Here is a 12,557-nt window from a genome sequence, read left to right as displayed (position 1 = left end):
AGGCAGGCTAATAATGTCCAAAATTGTTTTGATGAAGTCAAAAGTTTACAAAATCTGCAAAACGTTAATTATTTTACCAAAATAAGAGGGATACAAAATGCATGTTATTTTTTATTTAGTACTGACCTGATTAAGATATTTCACATAAAAGACGTTTACATATAGTCCACAAGAGAAAAAATTGCTGAATGTATAAAAATGACCCTGTTCAAAAGTTTACATACACTTGATTCTTAATACTGTGTTGTTACCCAAATGATCCACAACTGTTTTTTGTTTGTTTGTTTGTTTAGTGATAGTTGTTTATGAGCCCCTTGTTTGTCCCAAAACTGCATGCTGTTCTTCAGAAAAATCCTTCAGGTCCTACAGATTCTTAGTTTTTTGTCTTTTGGAAAACAAGTAGTCTTGAAGGGCAGCACGAACTGAAAAAATATGATATTTAGGCAAACTAAGAAAAATTTACACATTCTTTTCAAAAGTTTTCACCCCCCAGCTCTTAATGCACCATTTTTTTCTTCTGGAGCATCAGTGAGTGTTTGAACCGTCTGTAATAGTTGCATATGAGTCCCTCAGTTGTCCTCAGTGTGAAAAGATGGACCTCAAAATCATACAGTTATTGTTGGAAAGGGTTCAAATACACAAAAATGCTGAAAAAACAAAGAATTTGCGGGACCTGGACTCATGAACAACTATCACTAAATAAAAAACACAGCTGTGGATCATTCAGGTAACAACGCAGTATTAAGAATCAAGCATATGTAAACTTTTGAACAGGGTAATTTTTATAAATTCAACTACATGTAAATGCCTTTTATTTGAAATATCTTATTCAGGTCAGTACTAAATCAAAAATAACATGTATTTTGTATGCATGTTTTTATTTGTTCATTATTTGTTTATTAGCCGCTATAAGGAAAAATGAGAAGAATAACGGTAAAACTGTTTGGATTACAAATCAATGTGTTCATATAGATAATATATTAAAATAATATGGCAAGACACACCAATTTGCAACATCAAGTAACAAACCAAACTGTTTAGTAGAGCTAAAAATAGCTGGACACAGACAATACTGGAAGCCAGACCCATAAAATTTACAAATGGCTGGAGCCTCTCTTACAGAAAAAATGAGGTGGATATAGGCATCAGCAAAAGGAACCTATATGTTGTGCACACAAACAATAAATAACAGACTCTCAGATTTTGGCTTTAAATATGAAACATGTATTTATTATTTAACATTAACACACACAAAAAAAACCTATGTATTTACATATTGCTGCAGTATATAATCTATGAATTAAAACAGATCAAATAAGTTTTCTGTGTCAAAGATGCCAGCAACCAACAGGTAGACAAAACAGAAACCATGAGAACAAAATATGATCATGTAGTTGGAAGATACAGTGTACTAAATCTAGTCAGTGACCTTGTAATTAGTTCTTTTAATTAATTTAATATCCACTAGTATCTTGAATAAATGATAGGCGCCATTATATTTGAATATCCTGAATTCTTTATCAACTGGACATGTCTTTGCTGTTGTTTTGTAGATGGCCTCGTTGCTTAAGAACTTGCTTGTATAGGTTCTCGACTTCAGTGACCTGAGCCAGCAGTTGAGTTCTGGCACTGTTCTGATGGAGAGGAGTAACAGAAAGAACAGTTACAATATGCATTCACATTATAAACATGACGGGTTTGCTAGAATAAATCTAAATCACACATAGACACTGGTTTCAAAGCAGTCAAAAGTTTACATGCACCTTGCAGAATCTGCAAAATGTTCATTATTTTAGCAAAATAAGAGGAATCATACAAAATGCATGTTCTTTTTTTATTTAGTACTGACCTGAATAAGATATTTTACTGATTTCAAGTTGTTTACATATAGTCCACAAGAGAAAATAATAGCTGAATTTATGAAAATGACCCTGTTCAAAAGTTTACATGAACTTAACTCTTAATACTGTGTTGTTACCTGAATGATCCACATGATACCTGTATGATTTTGAGGTCCATCTTTTCACGCTGAGGTCAACTGAGAAACTCATATGCAACTATTACAGAAGGTTCAAACGCTCACTGATGCTCCAGAAGGAAACACGATGCATTAAGAGCTTGGGGATGAAAACTTTTAAACAGAATGAAGATGTTTACATTTTTCTTTTTTTGCCTAAATATCATATATTTTCATTCAGTACTGTCCTTCAGAAGCTACAGAAAATACTTACATGTTTCCTAGTAACAAAAGTTTACCCTGACCTTCAAATTAAAAAAGTTTTCACTCTCTGGCTCTTAATGCATTGTTTTTTCTATCTGAAGCATCAGTGAGCGTCTGAACCTCAGTTGTCCTCAGTGTGAAAAGATGGACTGTATAATAATACAGTCATTGTTAGAAAGGGTCCAAATACACAACAATGCTGAAAAACCACAGTATTTGTGGGACCTGGAGGACTTTTTCTAAAGAAAAGCAGGCAGTTTAACTGTTCAGGACAAACAAGGGACTTAGGAACAACTATCACTAAACATAAAAAAACAGCTGTGGATCATTCAAGTAACAACACAGTATACAGAATCAAGTGTATTTTATGTGAAATATCTTATTCAGGTCAGTACTAAATAAAAATAACATGCATTTTGTACGATCGCTCTCATTGTAGTAAAATAATACATTTTGCAGATCCTGCAATGTGTATGTAAACTTTAGTCTTCAACTGTATATGAACATTTAAACACTATAGTTCTATACATATGCACTTACCAAATTACTCAGATAACTGTCAGTGGTTGGAATTGCTTGAACCATTTGAATTTTTACTTCCAAGTTCTGAATGAACTCCACCACCATTTCCATTAACTCTACCACATATCTGTAAGAATTAGTAAGAAAATTATGTAAAAAATAAGCAATAATCAATAATCAGTGACAGTATTGAATTTAATAAGTACCACTCAAAAACTCCAAATGAAAACCTTTTTCTTAGAGTGGCACATTAAATGCATCTGACCTGTGAAGATCAGCCTGAAGAGGCAGGTTCTGCTGGCACATTGGCTTTGTGAGTCTCTCTCGTAGGACTGTCTGTTCTCGCAGCACTTCCTGAAGGTGGGAAGTGAACTGTTGCAAGGAAGCAAACCTCTGACCTTACAACAAAACAGTCATTAGTAAAATTAGAGACAGTTGTGTAAACCAGATGTGAATGATTCAATTTGCAACACTTACTGAGATAATAAGTGTGAGTGACGTCTGCACCATCTCTTTCCAGCTTCAGCAGCTCTAAATCTAAATTAGTCTTCAGTGAGTGGATGACAGAAAGAAAATCATGTCAAGGGATAGTTCACCCAAAAATTCAAATCTTTTTTCATTTATCTCTTTTCTATTTACTCACCATCAAGTTGACGGTAGCCAATGACTTTCATAGTATTTTTTTCCTACTATAATGGCTTCCAGCAACTGTGTGGTTACCAGTGTTGGGGAAAGTTACTTTTAAAGGTAATGCATTACAATATTGAGTTACTCCCTAAAAAAGTTACGAATTACGTTACTTAGTTACTTTTTATGGAAAGTGATGTGTTATGTTACTTTTGTGTTACTTTTTAAATCTGGGCAGAGATTGCTTGTTTGTGCCAAAAATATAAAAAGTTCTATTTTTGGCAAATGTAAAAGCCTTTTTACACCAAAAGCCTCAGGCTTAGAGAAAAGTAAATTCACGTCTGTACAGTAGACCACAGAAGAAAAATGTCAACTCTTAGCAATAAAAAAAAGGAAAACAAATGTTCGATTATCTTGAGTAATTTTTGCTTATTATTATGGATGAATTGGATCATCGAACGTCGGCAGCAAAGACATCGGTTAATAAAATGGGATTAAATACATAGATATTTTTTTTATAAAAAATATTTAATCATTGCAGGTTTGCGTTGAATTTCACTGGGTTTTTTTTTTTCATTTTGAGGAATACTGTATCTGTTTTTTTAGTGAGTGAGATGAATTAATGCATGTTCACATTTATTCTAGAACTAAAGTAACATCTTATGATTTCTCTCAACATGGGGACAGTAGAGCTTTTAATCAATAAATGGGGGGAAAAGTAACTGGCATTACATATTTGAAAAGTAACTCAGATATTTTCTTGTCAATTAAAAAGTAATGCGTTACTTTACTAGTTACTTGGAAAAAGTAATATTATTATGTAACTTGCATTACTTGTAATGCATTACCCCCAACACTGATGGTTACCAACATTCTTAATATTCTCATAAATGTTTAGAACAACTTGAGGGTGAGCAAATGATGACAGAATTTTCATTTTTAGGTGAACTATCTCAGAAAAATAGTAAGTGGTGAAATAAAAATATATGAAATTTGTTTTCAACCTGTTCAAGATCATGTCTAACTCTGTTCAGCTGCTCAGCTTCAAGTAAAGATGACGAAAAAACTTCTGATTCCCGTGGGAGAGCATCAAGCTCCTCCTATATGAGCCATAACACAAATGCATGCCATTATCCACCATAACAGTCTTAAATCTCTCAAAATTAACCACATCTTAGTTTACCTGTGTCATGATGCCTGATGTTACACATCTGGCTAAAATCTTAGCAGCAGGTGTCACTGTGTAAGTAATGGGGTCCCAGGGATTCATAACAAGGAAGTTTCCAAACCTGATGGCAAATAAATATACAATAAAGTCTAAAACAAAATGAAGGTGTATAAGGGCTTGTTTTTTTATTATTAAAGCAAAATTTATTACAACTTATTGTTATATACAGTTGAAGTCAAAAGTTACATACTCTTTGCAGAATCTACAAAATGTTCATTATTTTACCAAAATTAGAGGAATCATACAAAATGCATGTTGTTTTTTATTTAGTACTGACCTGAATAAGATATTTCACATGAAAATGTGAATTCACATGCACTTGTTCTTAATATTGTGTTGTTACCTGAATGATCCACAGCTGTTTTTTAGTTTTTTAGTGATAGTCGTTCATGAGTCCCCTGCTGTTCTTCAGAAAAATCCTTCAGATGCCACAAATGTTTTAGTTTTTCAGCATTTTGGTGTATTTGAACCCTTTCCAACAATGACTTTATGATTTTGAGATCAATCTTTTCACACTGAGGACAACTGAGGGACTCATATGCAACTATTACAGAAGAGCAGTACTAAATAAAATAAAAATATGATATTTAGGCAAAATACGAAAAATGCATGCATCTTCATTCTTTTCAAAATGTTTCACCACTGGCATTTAATGCATTGTGAGCATTTGAACCTTCTGTAATAGTTGCATATCAGTTCGTTAAGTTGTCCTCAGTGTGAACAGATGGATCTCAAAATCATACAGTCATTGTTTGAAAGTGTTCAAATACACAAAAATGCTGAAAAACCAAAGAATTTGTGGGACCTGATTCCTAAAGGATTTTTCTTAGAACAGTGGGCAGTTTAACTCTTCAGGACAAACAAGAAACTCATCACTAAACAAAATAGAAAAAAATATAATTCAGGTAAAAACAGTTTTAAGAATCAAGGGTATGTAAACTTTTAAACAATGTCGTTTTTATAAATTCAACTATTATTTTCTCTTGTGGACTATAAACGTCTTTTATGTGAAATATCTTATTCAGGTCAGTACTAAATAACAAAAATAACATGCATTTTGTATGATCCCTCTTATTTTGGTAAAATAATAAACATTTTGCAGATTTTACAAGGTGTATGTAAACTTTTGACTTAAACTATAATGGTTAAAAACTTGAGAAGTGAATAAAAATATATATATATTTCAGAGGTGTACGGTTGGCTAACAACACTTCTGTGTTTCCCCAAGAAACGTTCGTTCACAATAGAATTGAAATATGTATTTTTCCACCAGCAAAGTTTCAACGGTAAAGTGTTGCAAGCAAAGACAAAAACTTTATACTTTGGTAAACATTAGATTTACTCTCAAAACATGTTTTAACTCTGTTAAAACAGGGAATTCTCCTTCATTTACTTAGCTTGTTGCTCTTATTTGCTTCGATATACTAATATAGGTGCTACACTGACTATACAGCTGCTTGACTTATTGTTTTTCAAGGCGTCCAGTAACGTTATTACTTACCGTTCTTAAATGAGATGTCCTCGATCCGTCTGATTTTGACAAAACGTCTGTTGTGTTATTTTCAATTTACCGCCTCTCTTTCTCTTGAAAACTACTTGTGAAAACTGGCACAGCTACGGAAACGTATAAAAAGCGCTGATATCGTAAACATATGCATATATTCGCACAATCCACAACGTTAACCTGAATAATAAGCATATGATATACAGATCATGGAAAGTGTAGCGTGCTGCGAAATGAAACGTTGTCCGCAGATTCGCAAATACCCACAAAGGAGAATTTTTGCACTGTAAAACAAATAAAAAATTATATGTAAATTATCTACAACGGTTTTGTATCCATATTTAAAATTATTTCTGAAATTAAAATTTGTTGAATCAGCAGACGTGGAAACGTACATACGTTCTTCAATAACTGCGCGCCATTGCTGTTTGCAAAGATCTGCGCAGTGATCCAGTCATTAAACAACGAAACGAAAGCATTAAATACAAAAAGAAACGAGCGTTTCTGCAAAGTTAGGTGTAGCAGTTTTACCAAATCGATCGAAATTATTATATTCGCTAATAGTTTGATGAACCGTGATGCGTGTATATTTGACAAGCTGCGGTAAGAAGCGGGTCACACAATGACAACAACAGTCCTCCACCATAACAAACCCCAGATGTCACTGTGCTAGAATCATACTAGGTCCGTCTGAATCGATTTCTCGAGTGCAGCTTGTGTTTACAGTAAGATACAGCAAGAGAAATGTCGGCTGCGGCGCGTATATCAGCGCCTGTGATGTTGTCCCGGTTCCGCGGTGCTCTGGTCGGTTCGGTGCTGGGCGACTGTATCGGCGGTGAGTTTGAAGGCGCTGTGGATGTACCTTTAGATCGAGTCCTTCAGCATCTCAGCGCTCTGGAGGATGATACACGGGGCGATGGTGAGTATTATTGTAGTTTACAATTATATTATAGAATCGAATACAAAAATACTTAGGTTTGTATTAAGTCTTTGAGATTGCTATAGTATCAGAAGGCCATATCAGACTTACTGAAATGTGACCCTGGACCACAAAACCAGTCATAAGTAGAACGGGTATATTGGTAGCAATAGCTAACAATACATTGTATGGGTCAAAATAATAGATTATAGGAGATGAAGTAAAGATGAAGTAATTTCCTACCATAAATATATAAAAACGTAATTTTTGATTAGTAATATGCATTGCTAAGAACTTCATTTAGACAACTTTAAAGGCGGTTTTCTCTGTATTTTGATTCTTTTTTACCTTCAGATTCCAGATTTGTAAAAAGTTGTATTAAATATTGTCCTATCATAAACCATACATTAATTAAAAGCTTATTTATTCAACTTTCATATATATATATATTTCGTCATTTAGGGGTCACAAATGAGAACTGTAACATTTTTCGTGAAATTAATGTACTATATATATTTTAATAATATTTTTCTTCAATGTTAGCGAGGCATATTATGCATCATTTATGCCACACACACACACATATATATATATGTATATTTATATATATATATATGTGTGTGTGTGTGTGTGTGTGTGTGTGTGTGCACTATATTGCCAAAATTATTCAATGAACAGCTTTGACTACTTGAGTAATTTCTATTAATCTTTATGTTTACACATATAATGATATTCTAGGGGATTGTGTGCTTTGAATTTTGTAGCAACAGTTTGGACGGGACCCTTTTCTATTCTTACAGGACCATGCCTCTGTGTATAAGGCAAGGTTCAAAAAGAAATGATTGATTCAGTCAGTTTGGAAGAACTTGACTGACTGGTCTGCATAAAGCAAAGTCTTAATCTCAGTTGAACACCTCTGGTGTGACTTTAAAGGCAGACCTTGCGACAAAAACTCCAAAACCAAAAACGAATGACTTGTACATACACTACATGGACAACAAAAGTATTGGGACACCACCTTCTTAAGAACAGAAAAGGGCACTTTCAAAACTGGCAACAAAGATGGAAACATAATTCGTGTATTTCAAAATTGTATTCCCATCTCTGTTTCCCAACAGTTTTTGGAAGTGTCTAAAATGTCTGTACCCATATGTACAAGTCATTGGTGTTTGGTGATGAGTTTTTGGCTCAAAGTCTGCATTTAAAGTCACACCAAAGCTGAGAAAACTTAGCTGCCTTCTGCAGACCAGTCAAGTTCTTCCACATTGACTAAATCATTTCTTCTAGAACCTTACCTTACACACTGAGGCATTGTCATGTTAGAATAGAAAAGGGTCCTGTCAAAACTGTTGCTATAAAATTAGAAGCACAAAATTCCCTAGAATATCATTATATGCCTGAACATTAAGATACTTATGAAAATTACTAAAGCAATTAAACCACTTCATTAGAAGGGGTGTCCCAATGCTTTTGACAATATAGTGTTTATATAAAAACACATGTATACTTTCTTTCATTGTTTCTTAATTACTCATTTTCCCCAGCAATTCTTCAGTACAGTGATGACACAGCCATGATGCGATGCGTTGCAGATTCACTCCTCACCAGGATGGCGTTTGATGAACGAGACATGGCTCGAAGGTATATTATCACTGGAAATGGCTAAACAAAAAGGCTAAAAATGTCCTTTTAAGCAAATATTCATTTTTCCTTATCATTGTACTTGATTCCAGATTTGCAAAGGAGTATGCCCTTGCTCCGGGGCGAGGATACGGCTCAGGTGTCATACAGGTACTGCGGAAGCTTGCGTCGCCCCATCTGAAGGATGTCTTCCAGCCGGCGCAGGCGCAGTTCGGAGGCCGTGGTTCTTTCGGAAATGGAGGTGCCATGAGAGCAGCACCCTTTGCCTTGGCCTTTAAAAGTCGCGCTGATGTCTGCAAGGTAACCAGGCAACTGATTATCGAATTTAAGCTTGTGTACTTTAAGTAATCTTGACTTGAAGCGTTTTTGACATTTTGAATTAGTCATAAAAGACTGAAATGCACTCAGCAGTAGCTTTAGAATTTATATAACGAGGATTCATATTAGTGGTTCTTAACCTGGGTGCTGGAGCTCACTAGGGGCCCTCAGGATGGCTTAAACATATTTAAATGAATAAATTCTTAATAATATGTGACACAAGGGTTTTTTTTTTTTTTTTGATAATGAGATTTATCATATGAAAGCTGAACATGGTTATATGTAATTTTGGACCATACAATGTATTTTTTGGCTATTGCTACAAATATAACCATGCTATTTAAGACTGGTTTTGTGGTCCAGGGTCACATATATTAAATTAGTAATTAACTCAGATTCAAATTACAAAGATAAAAACACATAAATCAAAAAAAAAAATTCTCAATAGAGGGTTTGCACTTACGTCACAATTTGGTCAGTTACCTGGATATGCGGCTTTATCGGCGATACTCGGATATAAGCAACAGCATGGATTGCACGGTTAATGTACTTCTGAATACGTTGTTTTGCTAATTTATGCTGTTTAAACCATGAAAAAAGCATGAGAGCTGCTAAAACATACAGTGAGCAGGAAAGGGTGCAATATTTTGACAAACTAAAGTTAATAGGTGGTAAAGATACGGATGAGCAGTATTAATTAAGATATTAGCATAATATTTCATCTATGTGACCGAAAATTATAAGAACAGACAAAAATGTTCTCAAGATTCTTTCTCTGGAAATCCTGGTTCAGTTTGGCCAACCACAAACACCTTTTGTTCCTCAGACAGTTTTTTGCACTCTTCTCCTTGATTTGTTATAACTTTTGGCAGTTGATAGTACTCCAAGTGTTTTTTCTGGCCTAGTACTGGCCTTAGTACAGCCAAAAACATGACAATAATTGACCATTTTCAGCAGCAATAATCAGCAAAATATGCAAGTCAGAATGCAGTAAAATGTCGAAATCATAGTGTATATGGGTTGGAAGGGGGGCTTTGAATATTGTGCTTGACTGTAGGGGGCCTTTGAGTCAGAAAGGTTGACAACCACTGTTTAAATGCTTAATTTGAAAGGCTAATTTGGACTGTCCCGGGCTAACATTCTGTCCTTCCATTTGCTTTTGGCAGTACTCACGGCTTGGCGCTAAGTTAACACACTCATGCTCTTTGGGCTACAATGGGGCGGCGTTGCAGGCCCTTGCTGTCCATCTGTCTCTCCAAGGAGCTTTGGCTCTGCCAAAAGAATTCATCAACAAACTGATATTAGAAATGGAAGAGATGGAAAATGATGAAACAGCCCGGATTGATGCTAAAGCGTAAGTGAATCCATGGAAAAAACAATCTTAAAGGGATAGTTTACCTTAAAATGAAAAGTATGTTGTTTACTCACCCTCATGTCATTAAAGGGTTACTTCACCCAAAAATGAAAATTAGCTCATTATTTACTCACCCTCCAGGCATCCTAGGTGTATATGACTTATTTCGTTCAGACCAATCCAATTGGAGTTATATTAAAAAAATATCCTAGCATTTCTAAGCTTTAGAATCGCATGGGTGGGTGTTTCTCTTCATCAATCCAAAGTCCAATAAAGTGCATCCATCCTCAATAAAAGTGGCTCACATAGCTCCGGGGGGTGAATAAATGCCTCCTGTAGCGAATCAATGAGTTTTTGTAAGAAAAATCACTCTGGCGCTAAGTTAACACACTCATGCTCTTTGGGCTTGCGCAAACTTAACATATTGCGCAAGCTTGTGCAAACTTGAATGTGCCGTGGAGAGATTAAAACAAAACAACAGTCAAAAATCAGATGTACTAAATGAGGATTTGTAAAGAAAAATGTTGGAGGATGTCAATATAAGCCAAGAGGAGACTGGTTTTCCTTTACTAAAGTCAGGAAACTTTTCTCCTGTAAACAAACGTTGGTTTGTGCGAGATTCACAATGTTAAATATGGATATTTTTCTTACAAAAACACATCGATTCACTACAGGAGGCCTTTATTTATCCCTGGAGCCATGTTAGGCACTTTTTATTATGGATGGATGCACTTTATTGCACTTATTTTGGACTGATGAAGAGAAACACCCGCCTATCCAATTCTAAAACTTGCAAATGCCAGGATATTTTTTAATAACTCCATAACTTTTTTTCGGAATACACCTAGGATGCCTTGAGGTTGAGTAAATAATGGGCTAATTTTAATTTTTGGGTGAACTAACCCTTTAATTCTCAGAATATTCAAACGATTACTTGTTTACCAAAATAATTGTCAGTGACAGCCATAATAAATACTATAATGGTATTTAAATAATACTAAAATAACACTGTCCAAATGACATTGAACCCCACTGACTTTCATTTTATGTCTTTTGAGTTCCATAGAAGACAGAACAGTGAATTTCAACAGATTTTTATTTTATTTTGGGGTGAACAGTCCATTAAGGAGAGTTATTATAGTACTGTCTATGGATTCTAAGCCACTATGTTTTGTTCCACAGACTGAATTTATCAGAGTCCCCATATTGCTCACGATTGCACAGAGTTAAAGAACTTATGGACAGAAACAGCGTGAGCATTGAGGAGGTCATATCTGAACTGGGTTAGTATCGATTACTATTGATTTGCGTTGATCTGATTATTCATAAAGGCGCATTCTGCTGCTTTTCGTGAAGTTGACACTACTGTGATTTGACAAAATCTGTATCGCAGTTTTTTCCCCTGATTGTGCCTTTATATGAATCATATATGAAAACTTTAATGTAATGTAGTATATCACCCAGCACTAGTTGACACTCTTTCTTTGTATCAGGGAATGGCATCGCTGCTTTACAGTCTGTGCCCACCGCTATCTTCTGCGTGCTGCATTGTTTAGAGCCCCGGGACGGGCTGCCGGAGCGATTCGGAGGACTGGAGAGGACAATAGCCTACAGCTTGGCTCTGGGTGGTGACACTGACACCATTGCTTGCATGGCAGGGGCGATCGCAGGGGCACATTATGGCCTCGACTCCATTCCCCAGAGCTGGCAGAAGAGCTGCGAAGGGGTGGAGGAGGCAGATGATATAGCGAGCCGTTTGTATGGTCTTTACTGCCTTCCACAGTTCGAAGAGGACAGGGGGACATCAAGCTGCGAGAACAATCAAGCGCACACACGCACCAGCGATCAGCACACTACAAAAACTGACTGACCCACTACACGGCCATATGCAACACGCAGACACACATAAGTCAAACTTTACCTGGCACACAGTGTCAAATGCACTTGCTAATATACCATCATCTATGTTTATAAAAATGTGAAACTTCTTGTGGAAAATGTTTACAATAAAAAGAACAAAATGGTACCATTTTATTGGTAATGATCTTGTGTTTTGTCCTTTCTTCACATTTAACACTGTTCTGAAAACAATATACAATAGGGTTTAGAAGTGTACTAGTAAACATGTCTCCTTTTTATTTTTTTGCAGTTTTTCTACTTTATTACCAATTTCATTTTTTTAAAACAACAAAATATTCTGTTTTGAACCATAGAAATAGTGAA

General features: G+C 35.3%; 2 protein-coding genes across 2 annotated transcripts; one reads left to right on the top strand and one right to left on the bottom strand.

Moving 5' to 3' along the window:
- Nucleotides 1–896: 896 nt before the first annotated feature.
- Nucleotides 897–6,252, bottom strand: haus2 (HAUS augmin like complex subunit 2). The gene is made up of 7 exons (XM_073826865.1): nt 6,100–6,252; nt 4,554–4,659; nt 4,375–4,470; nt 3,221–3,290; nt 3,009–3,141; nt 2,762–2,870; nt 897–1,634 (listed from the first exon to the last, which is right to left on the bottom strand). Exons 2-7 carry the CDS (start codon nt 4,638–4,640, stop codon nt 1,521–1,523), a joined length of 609 nt encoding a protein of 202 aa, XP_073682966.1. The 5' UTR covers nt 4,641–4,659; nt 6,100–6,252; the 3' UTR covers nt 897–1,520.
- A 273-nt stretch (nt 6,253–6,525) lies between these two features.
- Nucleotides 6,526–12,375, top strand: adprs (ADP-ribosylserine hydrolase). The gene is made up of 6 exons (XM_073826864.1): nt 6,526–7,021; nt 8,566–8,662; nt 8,755–8,962; nt 10,147–10,334; nt 11,517–11,617; nt 11,828–12,375. Exons 1-6 carry the CDS (start codon nt 6,847–6,849, stop codon nt 12,202–12,204), a joined length of 1,146 nt encoding a protein of 381 aa, XP_073682965.1. The 5' UTR covers nt 6,526–6,846; the 3' UTR covers nt 12,205–12,375.
- Nucleotides 12,376–12,557: the final 182 nt, after the last annotated feature.

Source organism: Garra rufa, chromosome 21, assembly GCF_049309525.1.
Source record: "Garra rufa chromosome 21, GarRuf1.0, whole genome shotgun sequence".
Lineage (NCBI taxonomy): Eukaryota > Metazoa > Chordata > Actinopteri > Cypriniformes > Cyprinidae > Garra > Garra rufa.
This window is presented reverse-complemented; position numbering and strand designations above follow the sequence as displayed.